The sequence below is a fragment of the Penicillium digitatum genome, chromosome 2 (assembly GCF_016767815.1).
Source record: "Penicillium digitatum chromosome 2, complete sequence".
Taxonomy (NCBI): Eukaryota; Fungi; Ascomycota; class Eurotiomycetes; order Eurotiales; family Aspergillaceae; genus Penicillium; species Penicillium digitatum.
The window spans coordinates 1,553,218-1,580,446 of record NC_089385.1 but is presented as its reverse complement, the minus strand read 5'-3'; the positions used below and the strand labels follow the sequence as shown (position 1 = coordinate 1,580,446).

The following is a 27,229-nucleotide window of genomic DNA, read 5'->3' as shown; positions in this document are numbered from 1 at the left end:
AGGGGGTCGAGGGAGGGGGTGGAGACAATTTAGGACAATTTACCAGTCCAGGCTCCGTGATACCTACCTTTTTTTCCCTATGTTTTTTCTTAATTGGGTACATCGGAAGCATGGCTGGTGTTTTCGTCCACATATAGACGTGGGGTTTTCCCCTTGACCGCCATGTATAGTATGTGTGTACCTTTGAGTACCGAATACACTCAAGACCGGTATGCGTTTAATTGGATCATTGGGTAAAATTTGTAGTCTTTGCTCATATTTCTGTGTCTTCACCTAAAACTCGTATTATTCAAACTTGACATGTAACTCACCACTAAAATTGCAAAGGGTACTCAGTCGACTCAATCTTTTGAGGGTAGGTCAAACCACCCTGCTTTCGCACCTCATCCATGACCTCCATGATCACGATACTCTCGTCCAATGGCAAGCCCTCGCTCTCGAGCTTGCCATCTCGGAGACAGCGAGCAACCTCATCAGCCTCCCAGTACATGCCCTTACCATTACCAGGGAACGGGCATTGAACCTCACGGATCTTACCGGCACCTTTCTTGGGGATTATACAGTAGCTTTCTGGTCGGAAAGGCTGGCCGTACACCTGGATCTCACCTTCAGTGCCCTGAATACGGACGGGGGGACCAGCCGAGCCCTTCTCATCCGGATCAGCAGAAACACGAAGGTTGGCTATAGCGACACCGTGCGATTGTTGTGGGTGTGGGCCATTGGAGGGAGTGCTTGTAGGGAAGCTCAGAAGCATGGTTGTGGACTCATCTACACCGGTGAGGTGATAAGGAGTCATCTGCGAAGAGATAGTGGGTGGCTTCCTCTGGTCTCGAGGCAGGGTGTGGTATAGAGTCTGGAAGACCCAGGTCAAGGAGTAAATACCCACTAGAAGAAAAGATCAGTCAGTGCTTTATTTTTCTTTCTGTGCTTAGGGGGACAATCAACGAAAAACCCCGGGAAAACCTACAATCCAAGAGAGCACCACCGGCCAAATCGGGGTTCACCATGCGGTGTGTAGTACCCCATTTTGTCTCGACATCATCACCGAAGCTCGTGTCAGCTACGACACGGAGGACCTCACCGATCTCACCCTTTTGAATGAGCTCGCGGACCTGAATGCTGAGGGGAAAGTAGCGAGTCCAGACGGCTTCCATAAGAAAGAGGTTCTTCTGGCGGGCAATTTCGGTGAGGATCTTAGTTTGAGCAGCGTTGACGGTGAAGGCTTTCTCGCAGAGAACATTCTTGCCCCCCTCTAGCGCGAGTCTGACGTTCTGGTAGTGGTGGGAATGCGGGGTCGCAATGTAGATAATATCGACGTTAGAGTCGGCCACGAGAGTCTGGTAGTCGCCGTATGCGGAGCAGGGGGTTGTGATTCCTCGAGCCGAGATGAATTGCTCGGCCTTGTCCTTGGACGAGGACGAGGCGACGGCGACGACTTGGTGGGCTACGTCAGAAGCATCGCGGAGTTTGGGGTCGATGAGAAGGTCATCCGTGAATGCTGTTGGAGGATAGGTTATATCGTAGGTTCTTGTCTTATACGCCCATCTATTGTAGAAATGACATCTTACTCTCGGCGATCCAGCCAGTGGCTATCGATCAGTCAGTTTTCACCTGTTTTCCTATTTTTCGATAAACAGGATGTCATACCCATGATACCCCATCGAACAATGTGTGGCGCCATGATGGGAGTAAATTTAACGAGTAGAGCCGATCCAAAGGCACAACGTTTGAAGATCAGATCGATGAAAAGACTGTTTATGTGGAGAGAAACTTATTTATGGGGAAAACATGGCGGGGATGTGCCGAGCGGGGCAACTGGGGAGGACCCGTACGATCCTACGTGGATGCTCAGTTGCAATGTTATACGATTTTGTTGAGAGTAGAAGGACTCAATTCGCTAATAAACGCCAGGGAGGTATGCCCTATGCAATGCAAGAATAATTGCGTTGAAATTTGGTACAAAAAAGATCATCAGATCTCGGTCTTGATGCGCGTCTTCTGGCTTGGAGATTCAGTTCCCTATGTATAGTTAGCTCTCTGAACATCCAACACACTCAAGGGAACTCACTTCAACTTTCCGCTTGCCCAGTACAGAGTCCGGTGTACTGGTCCGTGTCTGGCGCGGGCCCTTGGTCACTTCGGAATAGCAGCTGGCATGATACACACGACTTCCGATCTTGATTGCGTCTTGCCAGATCCAGTCCTGGACATCCTCAGACCAGGTTGATTCGAATTTCTCCTGACAGATGGGGCATGGGGTGTTGCGGAGGGTGGCATCGTTCGGAGCTCGAATCCACGGCTTTGGGGGTTCTTGCTTACTACTGCCATCCACGCCTGAAGCTCCTTCATTCGTGGCTTGGGGATCCACTGTACCGTTTTCGTCGCCAGCTTCCCGAGATTTGATCCAGTCCTATTGGATTTAGAGATGAAACTTTAAGAAATACAGGAGATGAACATACCCTTTCATCAACATACCAACTGCGATTCTGAGCCCGCCGGGAGGACTCAGTCATGCGCTGGTTAGTCTTGAAATGCCAGTCTAGATGCCGGGCCTTCATTTCCTTGCCTTCCTCCGTTGTCATGAAGCGACGGCCGCAAGTTCCGCATCGGTTCGGTCGGGAATCATAAAGAGAGACGATGAGTCCGAATCGAGGGATCTTCATAGATGCGGTGTTCATGGGGACAGAGGATCCATTGGAGGAAATTGGAGTTTGGGACGGGGCTGGGGTGGTAGGTTGCATTCCATGGGGCAAGATGAACGGTAAATTGGACCTCCCAGTAGCTGGTGTCGAAGTCGAATGCGTAAGAGACGAGGGTGTCGATCCACCAGGTAGAAGTCCACGTGCCCTCAAGGCCGCAATAAGAGGGTTCTCCGGCGCTAGCTGGGGAGGGCCGCTTTGGTGAGGATATTGGGGCATCTGAGACAGCGTTGCTGGGATTTGAGGTGGCGGGGTGGACTGCTGACGTGAAGCGGTAGCTTTGATCAGCTCGGCGAGAGTGTTCTGGTTTAATAGTTGCTGGAGGGGCAGCGAGACTGACAGCGCTGGAGGTGTGGGGATTTGTGGAGGAGCAGATACTGCCGAACCGTTCGTAGCGGTATTAGGAGCAACCGACTGCGGTCTTGTAGCAGCAAGCGCAGAAACCTGATCTCGGACAAGTTTCAACTGATCTGGGGCGAGCTGTTGTTTCTGTAGAATGGCCTGAAGATCCACCAACGCTTTCAAGCGTTGTTGAGAGACGGGGTTAAACGGACTATTAGCAAAGTCAATCTTTGCAGAAGCGATCAGGGCATCCACGTCTCGATTGAGGTAGCTCAAATCGACATCATGTCGATAAGTCTGGGGAGGTGTCTATGAGACCCAGATTAGCTTTGAATGTGACAAACAAGCGAAAGTAAACTTACCGAATTAGAATGACCATTATTGTGATACTGATTTTGTGAAGGCCGAGGCATATTCTGGGGTGGTATAGCGCTGTTGATCCACCCAGTCGGAGTCCCATTTCCACGACTACGACCGAGGATGTCCGGTTGGGCCCTGGCCTGTTGTTGTTGCAAAGCCGCAGTACGTGCTTTGATGAGAGCGCTCTCGATGTTGCGTGTGATGTCGGGAGGGAAGACTGGGCGCGTGTCCAGGGAGCCTGGGGCCGGCTGCTTCCATGTGTTGAGCATCTCATCCAACTTCCTTCGGGTATTCCCATCAACCAGAGTATAAACATTCATGAAGGTCTGGTACATGTTGCGGCCAAGGAAGAGGGTGTAGGGGCTTCCAACGTTCTTGACAATGGAATCGGCTACATAGAGGGCTGGAAGCTTCTGCAGTGGTGGTGTCTACATAGTGGTTAGTACTCATTCTGTACTACGCCACATAACAAATTGCAGGAGCACGTACTGATCGAATGTGGTTCTCCAGAACCCGGGAGATAGCCATTGCGTGTTCGGTATTCTCTTTGGCGATGACAGTCAAGGTGCGGATCTGGATTCCATCGTTGGTTGTTAGATCCTCCAAGGAACTCTTGTAGTCCTCCGCAATTTCATCGGAAACGAGGCCTGACATTATGGCGATGTGGGATGAGTCGAGGTGACCTGGATTTATCAGAAACGGTCGAGAGCAGAAATCAGTATCAAGACGAAGTTCAGCACGTGGTCTTTGTTTTGTTCCCTCTCCTGCTCTTTTTCTTTGTTCTCTGGTCTCGTATGTTTCCGAGTTTTCTTTTCTTTCTCCTCCTCTTCTTCTTCTTCACTTTTTCCTTTTTGGATAGCTTCTGCTTATCCTTTTTCCTGTGACTATCAAGACTGTCTTCTTTTCTTAATCCTTGTCCTCGTTCCAAGGAACAAATTCTCTTGGATCAGCGCAAAGATGGAAAAATAGTCGGAACTTGTAAATGCTTGCTAGCTATTTTTGCGAGAATTGAGAAAACAATAGTATTCAAACGCTTGCTCTCAGTCCAACCCAACCCGTAACCTTCCTGTACCCTTGTATTTCTACCTTCCAGTCAAATTATCGCCCGAGGAATGGAGGAACAAGCGAAGAAACGCTAGGTTGAAAAGCCGCGTCCTGCGAAAAACCAAGCAGATGCAGGAAGTGGAAAATTGAAGAAACAAAAAAAGGATACCAAGGGGTAAATGCAATAGGATAGCGCTGTGTAGCAGTGAAGCAATGACAATTGAAGTTTGACAAGAAGAAGAAAAGAGAGAAGTGAAGTGGTGAGGATGTGAGATGGTGAGGCGGAAACGCCAAAGAGAAAGGGATTGTCAGAGATGAAGTCATGTGATCGTGTAATGACGCATTCAACCTCTCCTTGTCAGACTTGGAATTACTTCCATTTGCTTAATTTTGTACTCAATCCATTTGAAAAAGAAATCTCTGTATTCTTCAATATGAAGCTTAAGTTTGCTGCCCTGCTAGTCCTACCACTTGCACTAGCCGGATCGCTCAAGTCCGTCATCGTCACCTTCCCCAAGGGAACGCCTGACTCGGTGGTCAACCGGGCCAAATCATCCCTAGTGGCTTCAGTACGCAGTGTTTCTTTGTTTTCATAAGGCTGTTATGACTCTGAACTGACATCTATAGGGTGGTGTCATCACTCATGAGTACGGTAAGTTCTATGATCTCCCTTGCTCACATCCAGATGTGGTGGTATCATTCCATTGCTAACATACATGACTTATGCAGCTCTAATCAAGTACAGCTTCAACTCACGTTTCTGTCCTATAAACCACTTTCTAACTATAGCTTTAGTGGCTTCGCCGCCGAGGCTCCTGTGAGCGCTCTCCAGACCCTCTCCACACAGGACACTCAATACAAACCGAATATTGAAGAAGATAAGGTTGTCAATGCGTACGGAGACTATGCAGCTGCAGTCTAACATGCCTTCTCCACTGAGATGCTGGGTGTTGTGAATCCCACAACTCTGAACCCATCATAAAGTCCGGAGGCAAACCCCCATGTTGGGATGAACCAATCGGAATTACACTCTCAGGGGGCTTTAGGGGATTTAATACAATCTCGGTGTTTGGATATATACAATGTGGAGTAAACGCTTCAGCCCTTGCGCTTCAGCTAAGGGCTTCAGGGGGTTAAACATATTGATAGGGTTGACTATTTTTTCAAAGAATTTACTGGAAATATACAATGTATTCATCATCGCAATATATATCTTACAATTCAAGACCTGAGTTATTTACTTCGTAGCAAATCTGAAAGCATGGACAATATACACACGGCCGATCAAACTCTCCCCCCCGCTAGTTGACTCCCGTCCTTGTGGCTCCGAAGGCGCGTGGACCTGGAAACTCCCTCGTGAAGCATTTTGCGTTGTTATCCCTCGCTTTCCAGTCTTGGAAATGCTGGAATTGCTGGAATTACAGCCTTCTTTGACACTCGATTAAAACGCGTTGCCAGAATGGCGTCGGAACACACGGTGACCAAGGTTCTGTTGGAATGGATCAACAGCTTCTCCTTGGGCAAAACCCTTCGAGCCACCGATGAATTGACCGATGGAATCATTCTGTGGGAGATTCTCCAGGATATTGACCCTCAGTATTTCCTTGAGGAAATCCCAGAGCCTAACTCCTCCGACCATTGGGTGGCCAAGTGGCAGAACCTGAAGCACATCCACAAATTACTGCTCAACTATATTCGACACCAAAACGATGACATCCTACCCTCCGGTCTCGATCCGTCGCCTGATCTCGAATCTATCGCCGAAAAGGCCTCTACTAAGGAAACAAACAAACTGCTGAAGCTTCTCCTGATCGCGGCCATCAGCTCCCCCAACGCCGGAACATACGTACAAACACTTCAGGAACTGAGCACTTCGACACAAGAGGGGCTTAGGGATATTATTGAGGAGGCGCACAATGGCCAATACGAGCCGATGGACGCTGCAGACGAGCTCAGGGAAGATCTAGCCAAGCACGATCGCCCTGTGGACCTGGAACTGCAATTTGAAGAACGCGTCGGGAAAGTGCTTGCGGAGAACGACCGTCTAACACACGAGAAAAAGGAATTGGAAAAGGCATTAGAGGACTTGCACAATCGCCTTGCGCGTCTCCAGGAGAACAATGACACCCTGCAAAATCGTCTCGCATCCACTGAGGACCGGCTAATCACATTGAAATCTGGGAAGGGTGATATCGGTCAAAACGCAAAAGCATTGGAAAGCAAGACTCGTCAACAGGACGATCTTATCGCCTCTCAAGAAGCGAAGTTGACGGTGGCCCAGGACGAAATCGACAGTCTTCGCATGACTGTCGAGTCCTTACGGGTCAAGAATCAACGCTATCAGAAGTTGCAGGATGACTATGATGAGCTCCGTACCGAAAAGGATCAACTCGCGCGCAAGGCAAACGCAGCCGAGAAATACCGCCAAAAGCTGCAAGCTAGCCAAGACTTCGAGAAAGAGAACCAGACACTCAAGAACCAAATCAAAGACCTTCAGCAGCAGCTGAAAGAGGCAGACGCGCAACAACGATGGTCTTCGGAGCGCGATGTTGAACTGGAAGAATATCGAAAACTTCTGCCGCAAGTTGAGCAGGAATGCAATGAGATTCAGAACTTGAAGAAACAACTTGAGTTCAATAACCATGCTCTGACGGAGCGACTTGAAAGTGCGGATGAACAGCACGAAAGAGACGATGCTTTGATCAGCGAACTGCGTGAGCGCCTTGGGGAAATGGACAGCTTGCCGGGCAGCGCATCACCTGGCTCTGAGACGCCAAAGATGCAGGGGACATTGCACAAGGACTTTGAGGCACTCGGTGTTAAAGAGTCTCAACTGTATGTCTACAGCTGGCCTTGGTGGCCTTATTGGATGCTAACTGTTGACAGTAAATCCGATAATGATGACTTGAAGCGGGAATTAGAGTCGATTAAAGAACCTTCAGCTGTATGATCGCTATGTTCTCTCTCAAAAGTTTTATTGATACTAACAACTAACAGCCAGCCTCTCATACCGGAGGCTTCTCCGAAAACTTTGCTGCATCCGTGCACCTGGTGCGCTCTGGTTCCACCCAAAGGTTTGATTACGAGAAATTTCGGTTCAATGAACAGAATATCTAACACACTTCACAGTGAGGACTATTGGAAGCTATATGAAAACTATACCGGGGCTCTCAAGAAGATTGCAGAGGTCCAGGACACCTTGGAAACAGCTAAAAGGGACCTTTCTGATACACAAGCTGAACGTAAGTCTTTTAATTGCTTTGGATCTATACGCCTGAAAGAAGCATGTGGCTTACGATCTTGAAGTTGGCCTTGTCAATGCGGAACAGGTCGACTTGCTCCAAGGACTCGAAGCGCATAATTCGGTTGAATTGGCAAAAATCCGGGATGACTGGGAAAGCCTTACACAGAACATCCATCACCTCGAAGCCGAAGTTGATGCGAGCCAGACGCTGGTGCGCGAAGTCTGTGCGGAACGAGAGGAATTGCGCAAGATGCTCGACAGCAAGCAAAGCGAGATCAGCTCAGAAGATCAAGAAGTTATGAAAGAGATGCAGATGCTCCTAGGCGAATTTGAAACCCACAATACCGAGGGCGGCGAAGTGCCCCAGAAATCGAGCTTCGAGCTCTTGAAGCAATGTGCGGGGGTTCTGGAGAAGAACGTTGAACGACTTGCTCAGCGTGCGGAGGTTAGTTTTTCATTACAATGTCCTTGTTATTTCTCATTTGGTTTGCGTCTGCTAATTCTAGCTTGGTTCTATAGTACATCCAGCAACAAAATGAGCTGGTCAAGTCACTTCGTGAGCGTATGAAGAACTACGAAGAAAATTTGGACGATGGCATTTCCAAAGAGCGGGAGGTAAGTCAAAGATGGAGCTGTTTATGCCTGGGACCTTGATTCTGTTGTGCTTAGTAGTATGCTAATGATACTTTCTAGCTTGAACTTCAAAATATCATCGATAGCCAGGCCCGAGAACTCAACCTTGTGGGCTCCGCTTGGTATCACCTTCAGAGCCGATGGCAGAACAACAATATGACGGTATCACGATATCGACATGGAGCCAGCACTGGAGATTCCAAGGGCTGGCTAGCAAAGCAAAGAAGCGCTGTTACTGGCTAGTAGAATGTTTTACGAATCAGGTTTGTGCCATTTCTTTTTACATATGCGTTTTATCTCGTTTTCTAATTTGGTTGTTGATATTCCCTCTATACATCCCGTCCTTCTTGTAGTCATTTCCTATAGCAATAGAATCCATGTCCAAATAGAACTCGTCATTTAAAAAACTCCACAATTTTGAGATTGTCCAGAGTTTAAAATCGAAATGTTTTTCGTCGTGTTCAAGCCGCCACACCAACAAGAAGGGGGAACATCGGGAAAGAGACATCTATAATGACTTTGCAAACGGCCATCAAGAAACATGTGGCAAGGTAGCATAAGCGGCCGACTACTCTTTTTAAACAAATCCATGTTAAAGTAGAGTGAGTTCATCGCATTCGGAAAATATAACCTACCTAAGTAGATCCCCGCTAAAAAAGAAAAAGATGTCTGTGAAAAACACAAAATTCTAGGTAATTAACCTAGCCCAAGGAGAAAAAAAAGGGGAGATGCAAAAATTAAAAGAAAATGATCTCTATACAACCTGACCGAAAGCAGGAATCAAAGTTTGTGCCAGCCAGAAGCTGAAGACCAGTTTGGGACCGGTCATCAGCAGCTTGGGGGTTAGACCCTTGAAGAAGCTGGTAGGGCCCTCGTTCTTGAGCATCGTGGAGACGATCTTGAAGCCAGACTCGGGGTTCTCAAAGTTGCGGTTCTGGATACGGGTCTTGATAACATCGAGGGGAGCGGACACGACTAGGGAGGCACTAGCACCGCAAACTGAGGCGACAAAGTTCTGGCCCCAGGTGGCAGTATTGTAGTCGGTCAGCTTATAAATCTTTTCCTTGGCGAAAGCAGATCCACCGAAGAGCTGTGACCAGAGTTAGTAGTTTCAGTGATGGCAGGCCAGGGGAAATCATACAGCGAAGGAGCCAGGAGCGTTGCGGGCGGCAGTCCAGCCAGCACCACGGTACAGACCCATACCCTCATCGGCAACAATTTTGAAAAGACCACGGCCACGGAAGGCTTCGGGGTTGGTCTGGCGCTTAATCTTAAGAACATCCAGAGGAAGCAGAATGATCTCTCCAATGCCGATCAAACTAAACGAGTTTGAGTCAGATCTATTCTCGCGGCCAGTTGCTCAATTGTTCTTACCTTCCAGCAGTGGCGTGCATAATGGCCTTTCCGGTACCCTTGCCAAATGCCTTGTCGAAGTCGGCACCGTGGTGCTGAGCAAGGTAATCGCGTGCGAAAGGCTGACCACCGTATTTGTAGATTCGCTGGAGAACCTATAGATTTGACATGATGTGAGCTGGTTGTTCTGCCAGTCTTCTGCTGTTGGTGGGAGTCACGAACCTTGTAACCGGCAGCGTACCCCAGACCGGGGAATAGAGAGGTGAACTTGCGACCGATTGTGGCATTGACGTGCTCCCTGAAGACAACCTCCTTGAAAGCGGTAGCGCTGGTAATCTGTCAAGGATCCAGTCAGCAAAAGGTACATTTTCGTTTGAAAACAATCTGAATCTCACCCGGGTCTGGTTGCTCATCAATCGCTTGGCGGTGGTGTCAACCTATGGAGGACGTCAGTGTCTAGCTGTAACGGATCTCGAATCTGAGGAGATTGTACTGGGTGGAAGATCATCAACTCAGCAATACCAGCAGAGCCTAAAAGAAGTCACAGGTCAGCAAATGAGTTGGTGTTTTGAACATCTGACGACTTGCCGGAACCGAGGAGACGAGCAGTGGCAGACTCCTTCTTGACATCCTTGGAGGCAGCACCAGCACTGGGAACAATAGCGGGAGACATTTTGTTTTTGTTTTTTTGTAAAGAAATCCCAAAAAAGAGCAAGAGAATGAGAACGCCGATGGATTCAGGAACATGTGCTTGGAGTTAAATTTTATCGAGGTAAATTCGGCACTAGTCCTGTTTTGGAGCCGCCATCGGAGAGCCAAGGAGTCGAAACAGGACTACTCCGCATGTATATTTACTTTACTTGGAGGTATCAAGTAGTAAATTGGGTCTAATCTCGTCGACAAGATAACAACAGATATGTTTCTAGACTCATTTCCCCTGTTTATACACTTTATAACCCCACAGTTCTATAGACATGAGTGGAATCAAAACCGCATCAGAATCCGTCGGTTGAAAGTGAGATGGATTCCTGCAATACAACGTGCTGACTGGCAGTAGATAACGTAAATAATGTGAAACTACATACCTTGACAGCGCTAATGTCTTGTATCTGTGGGGTTGAGGAACCGTTTGGGGTTAGTGTTTCGAAATAGTCCATGGTAACCGAATTTACCTACAACCACCAATGTACAGATTTAAATCCTCCATACAAAGTAAGGGACTCACTCCTTAAAATCGTGGCTTTTAAAATACCATATTGCTCTCAAGTGTAACCACTTTATCTAATTTGCTCGGTAATTTGTTTCCGGGTCGGGGTTTCATTATTACTCAATAGAACGACCAAGACACAAAATAAGAAAGTTGTCAAAAGAAACCCAGAATATTACCGCAATCAGAGAAAGCTCATAAAGATTGTAGTTGCGGCTAAAGAGCATAGTTGCCAAGCAAAGTTAGAAAGGAAATGCGCAGAACACCGAATGAAACGCCAGTGACCCAAAACCAGTCCCCAAGGTCGCAGAAGCCTTCTCGCCTGCCCGTTCATCCATCTTTGACTCACTCGTGCAGGTTAGAGTGACCGAACAGCAAATCAAATGAGAGAGACTGGACAACCTCTACAGGTCACCGAATGTGTTCTCGCCCGAGTATCTATCTGTTATGTCAGTATGATTTCATTTATGAACATCATGAAAAAGAAGGGAAAACCATACGTGATGTACAAGAAGCCATCTTCGTCCTTGTGCTCTTCGTAGATACTGCTCATGAGCGCAGCAGTTGGAGGGAGGACCTCATCAACGAAGATGAAGATAGCCTTCTCGGGAGAGAGCTTTATGCGCTTGCGGATCACATAGACAAACTGTCCCACGGTGAGGTCGGCCGGCACTAAGTACTTCTTTTTATCAATCGTGGCGATATCTGACTTCTCGACCTTCTCGCAGATGACCTGTAGGTTCACAAGTCCGTTAGCTACCGAACAAGCGGTGAGGGTTCGAGAGGTTGGTTGCAGCAACAACCTCATGCGGGGGGTAGTCCCCTGGAATCAAAAACACTCACAGGAATCCGGTCCGCATATTTCTGGCGGATGCGCTCAGCCTCGGCCTTTCGCTTTTCGAAGGGGTGCTCGTCCTTGAACTTGGATCGCATCTTGACTGATAAGGGTCGATAAGTGAGAGCGGGTCGGGTGGAGAGTTAGCAAGATCAAAAAACACCAGGAAGCTCTGGTGCGAAGTTGGCAGCAGTGACTTTCTTGATGGGAAGCTCTGGATGTGAAGTACCTTGCAGAAGATAGAAAGAGAGAGATGAAGAGGGGTGGGTGATAGAGGATGACAAGGCGACTCCCGCTGACGTTACGGTAATACTATCACGGGATCTATGGGCGGTGAGTCTACAGTCGCGCGGCAGAAATCAGATTGTCTCGATGGACGTGGAGAGCAAGGCTTAACTATCTCATTTACATCCCCCTGCTTATGTCCTCCGTATGTTGTATGGTAAATTCCATTTCACAAACTAAGCCATTGTCTGCCTACTTCTACCGTCTATCTAAGAAACTGATATTGGCATGATTTTTGGGAAAACGACATCGAAAAAGACTAGTCAAAAAAACATAACAACGCCGCAGCGGACAAATTTTGTACAATCTCAGTCAATCAAGACACTTCTCTATCTACTTGTCTGATTTTCATATCTCAAGTGAAACCATTCTTACCAACACTGGAACTTACATGTACTGCGCTGTTGGTGCCTACTTCAACACCGCCGGCCGCTTATCGTGCTTATCTCATCCAGCCAAACAGATCAAACTCAACACTAAGAAAGTCGTACGATTTGACACCGAGGTTGCGTGATGCTTTGCTGAATTGGTGACTCAATTCAACGTCTTCCCCAAATCATTGTTTGTGCAAATTTGAGCTCTTGCTCTCTCGTTTTTATTAGCCATTGATCCTTTGAAACTTTGTGCTGGCAGCCATTTGCGCAAACAATCCTATTCCAAAAATGGCCACCCGATCATATACGCCTCTGCGGAGGTCACTGGGGCAGTTGTCTGCTCGAAGCACCCGCATTGTTTGTCGTCGCGCTGGACCCTCGTTCCGCGGATACTCGACCGAGCAGAAACTGCGTGAACCGAAGCCATTCACTGTCTGGAGGCCTTACTTGCGCCTCGCCTTTGGTGTTCCTTTCATCGGCGGGATTATATACTCAATGGTATGATACGGCGCTTCAAACCACAGGGAATTTCGTTTACTCATCTATTACAGATGACAGAAGAAGTCACAGAACTCGACGCTCCATCCATGGTTGAGGTGGATGAGGCCCTAAAGCAATCATCCAAAATCAATGATTCCTCGCCGATGCGGTTACGGATGGAAAAGCTCATCAAGCAACACCAGCAGAAGATTATCGAGGAACTAGGCAGAATCGATGGGCAACAATTCAAGACCGATACCTGGTCGCGCCCCAATGGCGGGGGCGGCATTTCGTGTGTGCTGCAGGACGGAAACGTCTTCGAGAAGGCGGGTGTCAACGTTTCCGTGGTGTACGGTAAATTGCCCCGGCCGGCCATTGAAAAGATGCGTGCCGATCACAAGTCCTTTGTTGGCTCGGATGTGGACTCGCTGGATTTCTTCGCCGCCGGTCTCTCGCTGGTTCTACACCCACACAATCCCATGGCTCCGACGGTGCATCTTAACTATCGCTACTTCGAGACGTCAGATCCCAAGGACCCTATCAACGGGGACAAAAATTGGTGGTTCGGAGGTGGTACGGATCTGACCCCGTCCTACCTCTTCCCGGAGGATGCTCAGCACTTCCATAAGACCATCAAGGATACATGCGATCGCCATGATGCTACGTACTACCCCAAGTTCAAGGCCTGGTGCGACAAGTACTTCTACATCCCCCACCGTGGTGAATGCCGTGGCGTTGGAGGTATCTTCTTCGATGACCTCGACGCCAACTTCCTTCAAACTTCCGCTGGCTCCTCCTCCAACCCGCAGGAGACGCTGTTCTCCTTCGTTTCGGACAGTCTGGCGTCTTTCCTTCCTTCCTATGTGCCCATCGTTGAACGACGCAAGGACATGCTGTACACCCCAGAACAAAAGGAGTGGCAACAGCTTCGTCGGGGCCGCTATGTGGAGTTTAACCTTGTCTATGATCGCGGAACTAGCTTTGGCTTGCGCACACCCAATGCCCGCATTGAGAGTATCTTGATGAGTCTCCCACGTACCGCCAGCTGGGCTTACATGGACCCTGTCTCTGGCACGAGGACGGAGAACATGCCTGTGGATGAAGATGACTTGACGGAGGATAAGACCAGCGAGAGAGAGCTTATGGATGTGCTGCGCCACCCCCGACAGTGGGCTTGAATTATTCCTATACAATTCTCGGTATATGGTGTATTGTGGTGTTTTCTTGATTTAAATTTGTATACTACCTTCAAAACATGTAAACTAAATGTGAATAATTATTGAGATATCTCTACCTGTCCATGGCAAGTCTTGAGCAAGAGACACTAACGGTTCCATATTAAGACACGACGCCCACAACTGATGAAATTAAGGAATGTCATTCTCAAATAATTCCAGATTGTTAGCCTGACACTTGGAAAGCAACTGGGGTACGCTAGTCCAGAAATTCAACGATGTGGCTTAACTAACCAAACATTTCGATACATTCAACTTCTTTGGTAAGATGGCCGAGTTGGTCTAAGGCGCCAGGTTAAGGTATACCTTGACTTCACAACTAGCAATAGTTTCCTGGTCTCGCAAGAGGCGTGGGTTCGAATCCCACTCTTATCATTTATTTTTTGGGGTTTTGTTCATGGAACTCGTCACTTTCCTTTTCATCCTTTTTCTATTTGCACCTTTAAATAATCGAACAATGGATATCAATTGTTAAAAAGTGGTATCTAAGATTTCCTGCGCAGGTTTGCCGCGTTGCATAACTTTTCTTAGCGAGGAGAAGTTGCCACCATGAGTATTAACTTTTTACATCACATGGCTTGTAGTGTTCACAGGATGCTACACCCCAGTACCTACGGTGATGATTATCGTCCTAGCCCTCCCCGGTACTCCTGGATGGCCAAATCGAACCAAATTCACAGCCCACGGAGTATCCCATGCTCCTCAGGTATTCGGGTTTTGCTGATACGAGAACCCTTAATGCCCGCTCCAAGGATGTTTCATCGAGCGCGTCATGCTCCTCGGACAGTTCCCATTCCAAGGGTCAATATGCTACCCTCAAACGAGAGCCTATTCAACGCAACCACTTAGAAATTCAACCATGGGACAGGGGAATCTGGTACAATTTGTCCCAGAATTAGGAAAAGTAGTCGACATATCCTCTCCACCCAGAAAGCCAAACATAACGCCAAGCCCAAACAGGAGATAAAGTACATAACGCCTCCACCATCCTATTGATTTGCCGGTTTGTTTTGGCTGCCAACATTGCTAGGATTACTAGCATCTTAAGAGTGCTAGCTAATGACCGTGTGACCTAATTTAATACCGCCTTGCCTGGGAGTCAACTACCGGATGCTCTAGGAATATAGACCAGAATCATCTGTACTTCGTACCAGATCCAAACGAATTCATCTATTTCCTTCTTTACTTTATTTTTGACCCAAGGAAACCAATTCAACAATTAAAAACAACCCCTCGAAAGTCGTGAAACATCAGTTAGAAGTGTGATAACCATGGAGAAACCTTGATTCGTAGTAGACTTCCGCAAAGCTCGAAAAGCTCAAAAAGCTCAATATTGTAAGTAAAAAATGTATTAATTATGTAGTTACACACTAGAAGTCTATTTTTCTGGTTTGCACCATATCAGGGCCCCAATGGGTTACCCAATAGGTTTTAGGTTACGAGCTATAACCCAAAACCCATCGTTGGGTCGAAGCAATGGACCCAAAACCCATTTTGGGTTGTGTTGTGTTGGGTTGTGTTGTGCCGAAGTCTAGTGATAGCGTTCTTAACTGAAGATATCGAAGCTATCAGTGGGACTTGGGCATATGACAACCAATAACCCCTTTATAAAGTGTAATTATTGGAGGAGAGCGGGCTCCCCTAGAGAAATTCACAACATTGAGGTAACACGGATCACAAAGAGAATATGATGTTAGATTACTATCTCGTAGCGTGTCTAGGGGATATCTACATAGACATAAGATGGCGGGCGACAAAATACGGACTATCCAGCCCTACATGGTCGAATTAATTAGCCTTACAATACAAGCGGTATACATATCATGCCTCCTAGACTTCGAGGTCTTTGTCCGTTTATTCGATATCAAAAACTTAGCGACCAGGACTATCTCTTATATACTCCGCACCGGTACAAGTAGCGCGAAGTTCGAATCATCTAAGGATTGCAATTCATCAATATCAAAATCTCTTCTATCTACTACGTCGATTATCCAGTATCAACATCCGCCATCTCAGATAAAGCAGAGAATGCAGGGCCAGGTGCACCCGGAATTCATACCTCACCATCGAATCACTGGCCCGCGGACTTATTCTCTAGATCCCCCACAACCTACCGAATATTCCAAATGGGGTGACATAATGCATTTCGTGAGATAGCCGAACTATTTTAGTCATAGAACATCTAGCCAGGTTCTCAATTGTGCAATGGGTATAAGAGGCTATTATGCATAATCACGGCTTTTGCCACAAATTCTAATCGTGCCCCAATTGGACCTCATTTCGGCGGAGAATCCGGAAAGGCCTGGATTGCCAGTGCATCAGTCTTGTATGTCTACCAAAACCCGGGCCTGTTAAGCGAGCTATGGTGAGAATCTTCCAAGTTTTAAATTGAGTCACATTGATCGTGAACTTTTCATCTCATTGGTAAGATGGCCGAGTTGGTCTAAGGCGCCAGGTTAAGGTATACCTTGACTTCACAACTAGCAATAGTTTCCTGGTCTCGCAAGAGGCGTGGGTTCGAATCCCACTCTTATCATTGAAATTTTACTTTTTGTTCATGCCACTTACTTTCAAGTGTACTTGGAAGTTTGTAGTCGAGAATGGTGTGGTGCAGTGGCTAGTGAGAGGTTTGTTCGAACGAAAATTTCTTTAATTTTTGTGCGTTTAGCACATACGTCGGCAAGCACCTCACTTTAATTGACAATGTTATGACTGGCTAGTGTACATATATGGTTTATCACTGAACTAGCCGGTCATAGAAATGGGCAGGCAAGTGCCAAGGGAGGGATTATCAGTCTAGGCAAGAGCTTTATACTTCACGTTTACGTTCCAGAGGTATTGTACAGGTTGGGTAAATCCAACCCGAATTTCGATATATAGCACCTTATTTTCATGGCTGATCTTCCTTCCAATATAGATGGGCCATAAGACCAGACCATTGCTCTGTAGCATGTTTGATATCTTCTCATTGGCACTATGCCCGAGGATGAGGCGGCAACAAAAGAGATCTTTTCGTCGGTCACGGTATCTACCTACCTCGTAGAATCTCGACTGTTTTCTTGGGGAGACGACTTGGTCAATAGTATAAGAGGGCGCTTGAAATTGAAAAATAAAGATCTGTACAAGTCAGATACATGGCTACTTGCAACTTGGAATCAGAACCAAGTATGATAGACCCGATATCTGTAAAACACACAACCTTCAAGAAATCTAACAGGCCACCTACTTCCGCACAGTTAAAATGATACAACTAAGCGAAGACATCAATACTGTACTAGCGTACGCAAGAGCAAAAATCTGTGATAAGAGTGGGATTCGAACCCACGCCTCTTGCGAGACCAGGAAACTATTGCTAGTTGTGAAGTCAAGGTATACCTTAACCTGGCGCCTTAGACCAACTCGGCCATCTTACCAATGAGATGTAGAACATTGTTGAAGCTGGCTGTAAAAAGTAACTTAAAAAGACCCCATCAACCCTCATCCATCAGACATCTCCACAATACTCTCTCGGAAATGCACATGTAATTTCCCAGGAACTAACCCGACAATATAGCCGTAATTTACACTGTACATTGTAAACGGAGTAGCTGACGGGTAGACGGGATCCCATCCATAGATGCTCTGTTCTGATTACCCAAAGCCGAGGTCGCCTGTGGGTATTGGCCCGCAACACCCCGTTACACCGAGTAGATGCGACACACTCTGCATGTCTTGTGCAAGAGTGACATGAATACATCATCTAGCGCATACTCTGCGGATGATCCAACGGAGGTCCTAATAGGCATTGAGTGATTTTCTTACGTTCTCCTTGTTTGCATTGCTACCATAGTTGGTCTAAAGAGTTGAAATGGCCGATTCGCGCACCGATTGTCGGATGATGTTTTTGTCTGGGGGTTGATGAAATCACTAAACGGAGGGGATCGTCGGCCGGAGGTTAAGGTTCGGAGAATCACATTCATGTTTAGTGTAGGTCATTCGTGATTGGTTGCTGTTCAGGTACACCGACGTAAACCGGAATTGCAGTTCCGGCGTATACTTGGGCATTCAAGTTTTTTTTTTTTTTGACTTGACTTGACGTACATGATTGAAAGATGGAGCGAGATAAAGTTCAAAAGAGAGAACAAGGCAAGATCCAGGTAAAAAAAAATCTGCCGAGAAAAACCGTAAATGTATTCAATGGGTATCGGGCCTGTTCACAGGAACAGACTAATTTATGAAGTTATACGAGCAGATGCATCTAGACTAAAACCAAAACTTCCATTCCGAAAACCACTGCACGGTAGAAGGGTATCTCAAACCTTCTCTAGTGCTTCGCGGTGACAGTGTCGCCGGTCAGTTTTTCGACTGCTTCTTTGGCCCTGTTCGGTAGAAAGAAGATCTAGTTAGCTCGAGGCTTCACACAAAAGAAAAGATGGACCGCAATAACGGCAAAAGTCTGGAGGTTGTGGGGGAAGTGAAATACTTACATGTCACCAAGAGCAACCATGCAGACGGTCTGCCAGATGCCCAGACCGATACGGGGAGCCACACCACGGTAAAGGCCACGGATGCCGTTGCTGTCGTAGATGTACTTGAAAGTCTTGCCGACAGTCAAGTTCTTGGGGCGGTTAGGGTCAGGGGTCTTGCTCTGCATCTCGACACGGATAACCTCAATCGGCTGGTTCCAGGCGGACAGGCCACCTCCGAGACTGGAAGCCAAAATCTTTTCCCAGGCGGACAGCTTGACTCCTTCTTCCTTGTTGGCAATCTTGCGGATAGCCGACTCAGCGAGACGGGACAGACCGAAGCGGGAACCCCAGTTAGTAGTTTGGCGAATGGCAACGGCATTGACACCTCGGTTAATACCGCGGATACCCTCCTTGCGGTAGATATCCATAAAGGTCGCGAAGGTACCAGGAGGCTTAACTCCCGTGGCGGCCATCTTGTGCTTGGTAATCTCGACCGTCTTCATGCAGGTACAGAAACCCATAGTAGCATAGGCCTGAGCGACACCGCCAGCCATGCCACCACTGATACCGGAGACAAAGTCATTGGCACCGAAGGAGCGGGCATGATATTCGGCCTCGGAGGCGACGAAGAGAAGAACCGCACCCTTGGTGGATGCCTCAATCCAGGCCCACGGAATGAGTCCCTGGTAGTCTGAATATCCGATCTCGCAATTAGTTTTGAGTTCCTCACATCTGGCGGGTCCGACCCCCACGCGCTAAGCAGGTCGGGGGAAATTGGAAGCGGGTATTGAATGGACACTTACAACCGAAAATGCCGCCACGGCCCCAAATCCGACCCATAGCGCCTGCGAAGCTATCGCCCCGATTTGCGGCCATGGTTGTCTTGATCACCTCCAACGGCTTGGGGATGGTTAGTTGCATCACTGAATGATGATTGAAGTATGCCATACCTGTCCCAATGATGTAACTTCGAACAAGTTCAATCCTGCGCCCAGCAACAAGTTGCTGAATTTGACGGGCTTCTTCTCGAGCGTAGGGGCCGAGGCCGCAGACGTATTTGAAGACATTCTAGGATGATGATGCGCTGAAAGGGGCCCTGACCAAGGGATATAGGGGGCTTCGTGCGTTTATGAAAGGGGAAGGACTTAAAAAAGTCGAGGATGGAATGCTAGGAAGTGTGAATGGAAGAAAGAGGAGAGATGAGGAAGGATTGTCTTATAGGGTCGGGGAAATCAAAGCTTTGGGCAAGCTGGGGGCTAGGTTGTACCTGGTACATCCGATCCTTAAAGTTTCCACTCATATTCATGGGTACTCGGTACCTCCCATACCGGAATCCACCGAATTTCGGAGTTCACAACGTACTATATTGGTTTTCTTTGATTATATGTTTCTTGTATTCTATCATTTAAATATATACGTGGTTATTTTTACAACATTAAATACAATTAAGCATTATTTCCATAGTACTTCTTAAATCTATTGTTGACATGTGGAGACGTTGAGTGTCCCAACAATCCCCGCATGTGATCGATTCAACACAGGTAGTCGTCAGAACGTGTGATGTACCACGCTGTACCTTGAGTCCCGGATTACTATTGGTTTTCGACCGATGATGTATGTCCACACAATTTACGGAGTACCTGTTTGATGCAAGGTACTTTGTCTGACCAAAGAATGGAAATCATAAATGATTTGACATGGAAGTTCTGTTACAAGGCCCGCTCGAACCGATCAAGTCCCTATCATACAACATGAAAATAACCAAAGACTCTCTCGGTCAAACAAAGGAGGTAATACAAATGTCTAACTCGGGTTTTCAACGGGCCCCAAGGATGATATTAAAAAAAAAGAGATGGGGAAGATTCATGCGCCTAAAGCTTAGCACCAACCAACTTGGCGTAGGCCTCAGTGCTGAAAGACTTAGGGCGCTCGATGGGCATGCCAAGAGCACGGTCGATGATCAGCTGGGGCAGAACACCAATGGCACGAGACACACCGAAGAGGACGGTGTAGTAGTTAGCCTCGGTCAAACCGTAGTATTGGAGGAGGACTCCAGAGTGGGCATCGACATTGGGGTAGGGGTTCTTGGTCTTGCCGTGCTCGGTCAGAACGCCGGGAGCGATCTTGTAGACCTGGCTGACCAGCTTGAACAGAGGGTCATCGGGCAGCTTGCGGAGAGCAAACTCGCGCTGAGAGACGTAACGAGGGTCAGTCTTGCGCAGAACGGCGTGGCCGTAACCGGGGACAACCTGGCCGCTGTTAAGGGTGGCCCAGAGGTAGTCCTTGATGGACTGGTCACTAATGTCGCTGCCGACGGACTCCTTCATCTTGGTGATCCAGTTCAGGACCTCCTGGTTGGCGAGACCGTGAAGAGGACCGGCAAGACCTTGGAGACCGGCGGACAGAGAGAGCATAGGGGAGCTCAGAGCACTGCCAACCAAGTGGGTGGTGTGGGCGCTGACGTTACCACCCTCGTGGTCGGAGTGGATGGTCAGGTACAGGCGCATCAGCTCAACAAAGTCCTTGTTGTCGCCGAAGCCAAGCTGGTTGGCCAAGTTGAAGGAGTAATCCTTGTCCTTCTGGACAGGGGCGACCTTGCCATCTTTGAAGACGTTGCGGTAGATGCGGGAAGCAATAGTGGGCAGCTTGGCGATGAGGTCCATGGAGTCCTCGAAGGTGTAGGTCCAGTACTCCTTCTTGTTGACACCCTTGGCGTAGGCCTTGGCGAAGGCAGACTCGTGCTCGAGAGCGGTCACGGCCAGAGAGAATTGGGCCATGGGGTGGAGGGTGTTAGGGCAACGATCGATGAGCTCCTCAACGAACTTGGGAACATCGGAGCGAGCAGCCCACTCGGCAGACAGGTTGCGGACCTGCTGCTCGGAGGGGATCTCGCCGGTCAACAGAAGCCAGAAGAGACCCTCAGGCAGGGGCTCCTCACCACCGGGAGCCTTGGGCAGGAGCTTTTGGCACTCGGGGATCTAGAAATGACAGTGAGCAAGCAGGAAACAGATTCCGAGGCGAGTGAGACTTACAGTGTAGCCACGGAAACGGATACCCTCCTCAGAGTCGAGGACGGAGCCCTAGAAAAAATATCAAAGATTAGGGTCATCATTTGCCAGGGGCTGTGGAATTTCTCAACGTACCTCCCAAACGAGGGACTTGATACCACGGGCACCACCGTAAGCCTGGTCGAGGGTAACCTCACCAATGACCTTGTTGCCGTGTTCCCTACAAGGATTGGATGCCATGATCAGCTGCTGTTTGATTTCCAATGCAAGGGCGCGTCACATACTTGCGGAGCTTCTTGACCTTCTCGATCTCGGCGGGCAGGTTGTCGGCGAAGGTGTCCTTGAGGGACTAGACAATTAAACTAGGTTAGCATTCTACTGAACAAAGTTCAATCTGAAGACGGAGCATCATACCTTAACCTTGACGGAAGAATAGCAGCGCACGCCATTCAAGGCAGCGGACTGCACCGGCTTCGCGATGGAAGATCGGAGAGCGGTAGTACCGATTCTGAGGGAAGAAGCCATGTCGAATCAGACAGGATATGTGGGATGGGTAATATGGAGGAGATGGAGAAGTGGTCACAAAGCCTGGGAGAGAAGAAGAAAGGAAAGAAAGAATTCGGAAATGAGCTCTTTTGCGCCTGGAATTTTCTCGGTTTTTTTCCCTTTTGGCCGTATTACAGCCGGTACGGTCCGTACGGTAACAGGGCCACTTTCGGGACGATGTGGAAGCTCAGTCAGCTGTATGTTGTTCTCCGTACGGAGTACAATGACTGTTTATAAGTTTCAACTCCCCCAGAAGCCCCACATTTATACCGCTTTCCTTTGTGGCCTATACCACTCTTATATATGAGCTAGTGGGCTTAATCTATCTCTAGTTTTAGTGGTTTTTGCCAAGGCGATTCCTGGCCTTGTACAGGCAATTGAAAGCTAGAGATTTAGAAGTACACCTTAATTGAAGGAAATTTTTGAAGGGCACAACATTATATAATCAAAGCGGTGTGGGGCTGGGGTGTTGAAAGTTGTGAACAGTCCACTATAGGTACATAGCTCCCAAGGTCGTCTCTAAGACTGTAATTTTCCCCCAATGGTACGGAAGAGCACGGGCTCGGGCTGCCGGCATATCAACTGTGAGGTTCACTCCTTAAAGATTGAATTGGGGGAAATGTGTTCTTTTCTACTACATACACTACAGTATCGCTACATATATCTATGTAGATTTAAAAGACCATGCATTTATCTGTGAAGAAGATCAGTATAACAAAATAAATATCATCAAAGTTGTTCATCTCAATACTCCAGACTGCATGTACGTAATCAAATCCTCCCGCACTTTGCCCCGGTTCTAATGTTTTCAAATTTCGTGGTACAATACAGTCCACAATCGTATCCCTGGCAGGTAATGACGTCGAAAAGTCGCCATTTTCTTCTGCGCCGCCATCCGTCCGATTTGGCTAACCCTCGGTTGGAGCTTATCAGATAGAAATTTCTGCATGTGTACTCCGTATATATGCCATGTTGCACTTAGTGCCGTCGTAACCTATATTTGAATCCCAAGGGTCTCGTTATGCAAGATTTACCTAGATATTATGTTGTACAATGGCCTTTCTAAAATGGTTCACCGAGGTCGGGAGCTACAGGGCGGCATCCAGGAGCAGAAATGTACTGGGAGAAAGGGGTACGGGTCCCTCGGCTCAGCGCAATCAGATGAGATGGTACAATTGGTAAAATGTCATTTTGTACTTGATGTTTTTGTTTGAGGAATTTTTCATTGTATTAGAACGAATCTTAATTTCTATTGTTTGGCCATTTTTATTTATCACCTCAACAGAGACCTAGGCCGTACATCCACCAACTACAATATCGAGATACCATGTTTGATACCAAAAAAAAGGAGGGTGAAGATAAAATTAAGAATCTCTTTCAAGGTCAATATCTGAAAACTCAATGCTTGTTAACGCGAGCCTTGCGATTTGGAGGGTTCGACAATAGTCACCTCGGCCTCCCTTTTAGCCGCTTTGCAACAACAAGGGTCTTCAACTTTGGACAGAAGATGAAGAAGGCTGGGGTTGCGGATAACAACCGAAGACGCAGCTTGTCAATGTCACGTGACTGTCCATGGTAGGACTAGCGTCAGTGGCAGAGTCTGCTGTCCCCTTTGACGGTCTTTCCATTGATCTTCATCTTCGTCCCCCCATCTCAGCATCCTTCTTCCCTTCGATTTCATCAGTTTCTCGACTTCAGTTCATCGGCTGATTGCGCTGGACTTCACTGGATCCTATTGGACTCCGTAAACCCTATCTGGTTTTTCTCTGGGATCTCACTGCAAAAAGACACTCTAGGCTGTACATCTCCCGTACTCCCCGTACTCTCGTACTCGGCGCCAGGCAGCCTTCCTGGACACAATATCGCTAGGCTGTATTCCAGCTGTAGGCGGCTATTCTCTGGTCGACAGTGAATGCGCTCGTGGAGTCTGTAGTGAAGAATCGCCAGGGACTCGATTAAACATATCTTCTTTTCATACCGAGGGATTGTCTGTCGCGTCACATAGCGCAGTAGGCGGGACTTCTCGATTGCTTCCTCCCATCTGCATAAAGTCTCGACGGGACCTCCTCTTTTATTCTTTCTTTTGCGACTCTCCTTGCACGTGGACTCACGGTAGTATTTCCCGCCATGTCTTCCGCAGTAGCTGAACTGGAGAATCTTCTCCAATCCATGCTGGCTCTCAAGCCACCTGGCGTATCTGGTTCAAAGATTGGCGGCATCACAAACTTGTGCAATGCCAACGTGCAGGTACGCTTGTCCCCTTTGGTCGATTGATTCATCTCATTGGTCCCGGCGTGATTGATGACATGCTAACCCTGCCCACAGAACGAATCAGTTCTCATTCAGAAAATTTACACTCACTTCAAGAAGGCCCCGGGCTCCCACAAGCTGGGTGTGCTTTATGTGGTAGACTCAGTAACTCGGCAATGGGTAGAGGCCGCGCGCAAGGCCGGCCAGGTTCCTGGCGGCGATGCGCCTGATGGAACCTTCGCTGCAGGTGTCAAGCGGGTTACTGATCTCCTGCCTATTTTGATGACAGACATCATCAATAATGCTCCCCATGACCAAAAGGTACGCAATAGGACATACCTGTATCAAGATAAACTTCATGCCTCCAGCATCGCAGCCTTGGCAATTGCCAAGCCTTGCATACTACAATCCTTGCCCAGGTGTACTTCAATCCGAAGATCATGCCGCTTTGACCAGACCTTTTCGAACATGTAACTCACATATGCCCTGTCACAATTTAGGACAAGATCAAGAAGCTGGTCGACATCTGGGAACGTGGTGCGACTTTCCCGACCCCGATGCTCGCTTCGTTCAAGGAGAAACTGAATGCTGCTCAAAGTAAGTCTTCAAGAATGTCAAGGGATGCCGCCGATGCTTGATACTCACATTTCTTTAGACGTCGAATCGAACACCCCCGAAGGATCTCCTGCGCCGAACGCCAACCCGATCGGAATCCCGCAACAGTCGGCAGCACCTGACACCTCGAGCATCCTGAAAGCTTTGGCAGACATGGCCAAGCAGAACACTACCGCGCCTGCTGCTCCTTCGTCTCATGCTCCGGCCAACCCTCTGGGTGCTTTCAACTCGGCCTCTGTGACACCAGCCAATGATCCAAGCTCGCACATGGCTGCTGCTATGAATGCACTCGGCGCCGGTGGACCTGTCGCGCCTCCTTTCGCAGGCATGCCCGGCATGGGTCAGAACCCTGCTCTCCAGCCGCAGGGTCAAAGTGGAACTCCAATCTCGATGCCCGCCGCGAACCCGTTGACCGCGATGCTTCCTCAGGCTGCGCAACCTGCACCCGACTCGAACGCCATGGCACAGCAGCTCCAGCTTCTTCAGATGCTCGCTGCCCAGGGTATACCTCAGGACCAATGGGGGACTGCCTTGCAGCTCTTCAGTATGACCAACAATGGTGGTATGGGCGGTATTCCGGGCATGCCTGGCATGCCTGGTATGCCTGTGATGCCTGGTGGACCGATGGCTGGATTTAATCCGATGCAAGGACAGAACGTTGGTGGATGGGGTCATTCGGACACCCAGAATAAGGATGATCGTGGCCGTGATTACCCTCGCTCGCCGCCCACTGGATATCGTCGTCGCTCTCGCTCTCCAGGCTGGGATAGACGCCGCACTGCTTCGCCTCCTCGCCGTCGTGACAGCCCTGTTTATGGAGAATATGGAGAATCGCCTGGTCGTCGTGGAGACCCGCGCGATGTGCGCGGCCGTCGTGGTAATGAGTATCGCCAGCGTAGCCCTCCTGGTGGCCGTGGTGGTAGACGTCGCTCGCCTTCGCCTGCTCGTAACAAGGATCCTAACTTGCCTCCCCCTGGACCCAAGTTCATTGAATGGGACTATTCGATTGGTCAGGGTATGATCAAAGTCTTGAGCCGAACTCTTTTCGTTGGTGGTGTCACCTCCTCTGAGGCTCACCTGCGTCAGCTCTTTGGTCAGTTTGGAATCGTTCAAACTTGCATCGTCAACGTGGACAAGCGCCACGCTTTTATTAAGATGGTCAGCCGCACCGATGCCATGCAGGCACGTGATGGAATGGAGTCTTACCGTACCGGCGAGATGCAACTCAGGGTAAGTCTTTTTCTTCGTTTTCTTTTTATTTATCCTCCCCTGGGGTGGCTGGACCTTATCACTAACCTTATCAATATAGACTCGTTGGGGTGTTGGCTTTGGTCCCCGTGACTGCAGCGACTACCAGACTGGAGTTAGCATAATCCCGATTGAGAGATTGACTGAAGCTGATCGCAAGTGGATGCTTTCGGCCGAATATGGTGGGACTGGTGGACGTCCGATTGAATCTGGAATGATTGTTGAAGAGCCCGACATTGAAATTGGCGCAGGTGTCTCTTCCAAGGCTATCAGCCGTCGTATCGCCACTGACACTGGCGGCAAGCGTGGCCCAATTTCCACTCGCACCAACCCTAACCCCCAGGATGCTCGTTTCGGCGGTCGCCGTCCTGAGCGTGATGGATACGGCGGTGGGCCCCAGATGGGAGGTGGAGAACTTGATATGCCAAACATGAACAACCAGGGAGCCGCACCTGCAGTTCCTTCCTATGGTTTCAACTTTGCCAGCATGCCCATGCTGCCTCCCGGATTCATGATGGGTGGCCAGCCTGGTATGCCCGGCTCTCAGCCTCCTTCCGGTGGTCAGGGCAATTGATTTTTCTTAATTCCTCATTGATGCGTGCATATGGTCCAAATAGGTTGCGCGCACCGCGCATGGCAAAGGCGTTGGGGGATTGGACTTTTTCTTTTTAATCTCGAGGCATATCATTCGGCGGTGGGAGGTTTTCGTTCTTTCTGCACTTCTCTTACCTTTCTAATTTCCACAGTTGTGCATGAGGTCTCGCCAATGGTGATTGAATATGGTGGACACATTCGGATGAAACAAACCTAACGAGAGAATTCAACTAACTTTTTGACATAACCTCATGGTTCCCTTGTAATGGTTGAAATTTTTGGCTCAGCCTTGTCTACAGACAAGTCTTACTTGTAGTATTTGTCTTGTAAGATTGTTCATTCATATCGTATCGAGGTCATCACTAAATTTACCGTGCTACTGTGCAGTGTTCTGGTGTATTCCTTCTTTACGCACGAGTGCATCCACAC

General features: G+C 48.4%; 10 protein-coding genes and 3 non-coding genes across 13 annotated transcripts; 6 read left to right on the top strand and 7 right to left on the bottom strand.

Moving 5' to 3' along the window:
• Positions 1-313: 313 nt before the first annotated feature.
• Pdw03_6629 (Dimeric dihydrodiol dehydrogenase, putative) lies at positions 314-1,681 on the bottom strand (the record flags this gene model as incomplete). Its single annotated transcript, XM_014679811.1, has 4 exons — positions 314-885; positions 968-1,498; positions 1,569-1,589; positions 1,648-1,681. 4 exons carry the CDS (start codon positions 1,679-1,681, stop codon positions 314-316), a joined length of 1,158 nt encoding a protein of 385 aa, XP_014535297.1.
• A 290-nt stretch (positions 1,682-1,971) lies between these two features.
• Pdw03_6628 (MRNA cleavage factor complex component Pcf11, putative) lies at positions 1,972-4,055 on the bottom strand (the record flags this gene model as incomplete). The annotated part of the gene is made up of 5 exons (XM_014679812.1): positions 1,972-2,019; positions 2,069-2,410; positions 2,460-3,350; positions 3,404-3,829; positions 3,891-4,055. The coding sequence occupies 5 exons, from the start codon at positions 4,053-4,055 to the stop codon at positions 1,972-1,974; spliced, it is 1,872 nt and encodes a 623-aa protein (XP_014535298.1).
• An 824-nt stretch (positions 4,056-4,879) lies between these two features.
• Pdw03_6627 (Proteinase inhibitor, propeptide) lies at positions 4,880-5,427 on the top strand (the record flags this gene model as incomplete). The annotated part of the gene is made up of 5 exons (XM_014679813.2): positions 4,880-5,014; positions 5,073-5,097; positions 5,175-5,184; positions 5,241-5,328; positions 5,386-5,427. The coding sequence occupies 5 exons, from the start codon at positions 4,880-4,882 to the stop codon at positions 5,425-5,427; spliced, it is 300 nt and encodes a 99-aa protein (XP_014535299.2).
• Positions 5,428-5,904: 477 nt separating this feature from the next.
• Positions 5,905-8,565, top strand: Pdw03_6626 (Microtubule binding protein HOOK3, putative; the record flags this gene model as incomplete). Its single annotated transcript, XM_014679814.1, has 7 exons — positions 5,905-7,280; positions 7,332-7,389; positions 7,443-7,519; positions 7,575-7,687; positions 7,752-8,134; positions 8,209-8,304; positions 8,383-8,565. 7 exons carry the CDS (start codon positions 5,905-5,907, stop codon positions 8,563-8,565), a joined length of 2,286 nt encoding a protein of 761 aa, XP_014535300.1.
• Positions 8,566-9,076: 511 nt separating this feature from the next.
• On the bottom strand, positions 9,077-10,348 carry Pdw03_6625 (Mitochondrial substrate/solute carrier; the record flags this gene model as incomplete). The annotated part of the gene is made up of 7 exons (XM_066101405.1): positions 9,077-9,412; positions 9,464-9,641; positions 9,697-9,830; positions 9,898-10,011; positions 10,071-10,112; positions 10,169-10,206; positions 10,264-10,348. The coding sequence occupies 7 exons, from the start codon at positions 10,346-10,348 to the stop codon at positions 9,077-9,079; spliced, it is 927 nt and encodes a 308-aa protein (XP_065956488.1).
• Positions 10,349-11,286: 938 nt separating this feature from the next.
• On the bottom strand, positions 11,287-11,815 carry Pdw03_6624 (Autophagy-related protein 8; the record flags this gene model as incomplete). Its single annotated transcript, XM_014679816.1, has 3 exons — positions 11,287-11,320; positions 11,383-11,615; positions 11,726-11,815. The coding sequence occupies 3 exons, from the start codon at positions 11,813-11,815 to the stop codon at positions 11,287-11,289; spliced, it is 357 nt and encodes a 118-aa protein (XP_014535302.1).
• An 849-nt stretch (positions 11,816-12,664) lies between these two features.
• Pdw03_6623 (Coproporphyrinogen III oxidase, aerobic) lies at positions 12,665-14,034 on the top strand (the record flags this gene model as incomplete). The annotated part of the gene is made up of 2 exons (XM_014679817.1): positions 12,665-12,874; positions 12,928-14,034. The coding sequence occupies 2 exons, from the start codon at positions 12,665-12,667 to the stop codon at positions 14,032-14,034; spliced, it is 1,317 nt and encodes a 438-aa protein (XP_014535303.1).
• A 319-nt stretch (positions 14,035-14,353) lies between these two features.
• Pdw03_tRNA89 lies at positions 14,354-14,466 on the top strand. Its single transcript has one exon. It is a non-coding gene; the product is annotated as a tRNA-Leu (tRNA).
• Positions 14,467-16,514: 2,048 nt separating this feature from the next.
• Pdw03_tRNA90 lies at positions 16,515-16,627 on the top strand. The gene has a single exon. It is a non-coding gene; the product is annotated as a tRNA-Leu (tRNA).
• A 764-nt stretch (positions 16,628-17,391) lies between these two features.
• Positions 17,392-17,504, bottom strand: Pdw03_tRNA71. Its single transcript has one exon. It is a non-coding gene; the product is annotated as a tRNA-Leu (tRNA).
• An 890-nt stretch (positions 17,505-18,394) lies between these two features.
• Positions 18,395-19,606, bottom strand: Pdw03_6622 (Mitochondrial DNA replication protein (Yhm2), putative; the record flags this gene model as incomplete). The annotated part of the gene is made up of 4 exons (XM_014679818.1): positions 18,395-18,449; positions 18,558-19,230; positions 19,343-19,439; positions 19,490-19,606. 4 exons carry the CDS (start codon positions 19,604-19,606, stop codon positions 18,395-18,397), a joined length of 942 nt encoding a protein of 313 aa, XP_014535304.1.
• An 804-nt stretch (positions 19,607-20,410) lies between these two features.
• On the bottom strand, positions 20,411-22,072 carry Pdw03_6621 (Citrate synthase; the record flags this gene model as incomplete). Its single annotated transcript, XM_014679819.1, has 5 exons — positions 20,411-21,517; positions 21,572-21,619; positions 21,683-21,767; positions 21,832-21,896; positions 21,962-22,072. The coding sequence occupies 5 exons, from the start codon at positions 22,070-22,072 to the stop codon at positions 20,411-20,413; spliced, it is 1,416 nt and encodes a 471-aa protein (XP_014535305.1).
• Positions 22,073-24,220: 2,148 nt separating this feature from the next.
• Pdw03_6620 (ENTH/VHS) lies at positions 24,221-26,780 on the top strand (the record flags this gene model as incomplete). Its single annotated transcript, XM_014679820.2, has 5 exons — positions 24,221-24,340; positions 24,419-24,664; positions 24,844-24,940; positions 24,999-26,188; positions 26,268-26,780. The coding sequence occupies 5 exons, from the start codon at positions 24,221-24,223 to the stop codon at positions 26,778-26,780; spliced, it is 2,166 nt and encodes a 721-aa protein (XP_014535306.2).
• Positions 26,781-27,229: the final 449 nt, after the last annotated feature.